The sequence below is a fragment of the Octopus bimaculoides genome, chromosome 10, assembly GCF_001194135.2.
Source record: "Octopus bimaculoides isolate UCB-OBI-ISO-001 chromosome 10, ASM119413v2, whole genome shotgun sequence".
In the NCBI taxonomy this organism is placed as follows: Eukaryota; Metazoa; Mollusca; class Cephalopoda; order Octopoda; family Octopodidae; genus Octopus; species Octopus bimaculoides.
The window spans coordinates 55319370-55320359 of NC_068990.1; the positions used below are offsets into that span (position 1 = coordinate 55319370).

The 990-nt window shown below is 31.8% G+C and overlaps 2 protein-coding genes across 2 annotated transcripts in view; one reads left to right on the forward strand and one right to left on the reverse strand.

Annotated features, from left to right (window-relative positions):
* Window positions 1-957, reverse strand: part of LOC106879927 (activator of basal transcription 1) — a 14290-nt gene extending 13333 nt beyond the window's left edge. The window contains exon 1 of the mRNA XM_014929682.2: window positions 823-957. Within this exon, the coding sequence (XP_014785168.1) occupies window positions 823-957 (135 nt within the window). The remainder of the gene's footprint in view (window positions 1-822) is intronic.
* The window catches only part of LOC106879929 (monocarboxylate transporter 2), a 25029-nt gene that overhangs the window by 3817 nt on the left and 20222 nt on the right, over window positions 1-990 (forward strand). The gene's annotated exons all lie outside the window — the stretch shown is intronic.

Below are 990 nucleotides of genomic sequence, written 5' to 3' on the forward strand. Positions count from 1 at the left end.
CACACACACACACACACACACACACACACACACACACACACACGCACACATGTAAGTAAATAAATGTAAAACAAGGTGGAAAAAAATAGTATTCAAATACTGAAAGTAGAGTAATGTGCATTTATTAAAGCTGCAGAATCTTCACAAACTGTTACTCAGAGTTTTACATTCCTGTCCATTGGGCAACTATAATCAATACTGAATTAAAATTATGATGGTACATGTAATATAATATGATATGATATCATATCATATACTATATCATATTATATTACATATCATATCATACCATATTATATAACATTACCATTACAATTTTAATTCAGTATGATCACAAACAGGAACATGAAACTCTGAGTAACAGTCAGTAGAGATTTTGCAGCTTTAATAAAAGTGTGTGTGTGTGTGTGCTTGTTTACTCATGCATGTTCCAGAAAATAGCAATACTAGGGTCTGAAAATGTTGTTAGAGCCTTTCTTAAGTTTCCCTAACTGTGTGTATAATTTTCAAGATGTACCTCTTGTTTTTTCTAAAAAAAAAAAATACAAGGATACTTTTATATCTCTCACACAATGATTAATGATATAAAAAATAAATAAATAATGATGTCCTAAAACACACACACACACACACACAAAACCCATGTTTAATTTTATGAGATACCACATATGGATTAACGATATGATTTGTCCCAGAAAATGAATTCCATGAAAAGCAGCTGAGAAAATTAAAACAGATAACCTTTTTAGATAGTATTTTAGATCCTGAACATTTTGCTCTCTGGGCATTGACACACTAAAGCTTTGCTGTCTAGCAGCTGACCATCTTTCCAACGAAAGCTTCTGCTATCTTTACAGCAAAAATTTTGGCCACCTTTTTGAATCCAAAACCTCTACTATCCATGGACATGTTTATAAAATCAAAATGCAGTGCAGTATCCACGACTTTCAGAAACATTTTTCTATTCCTAGAATTGTTGAGGCATGGAAT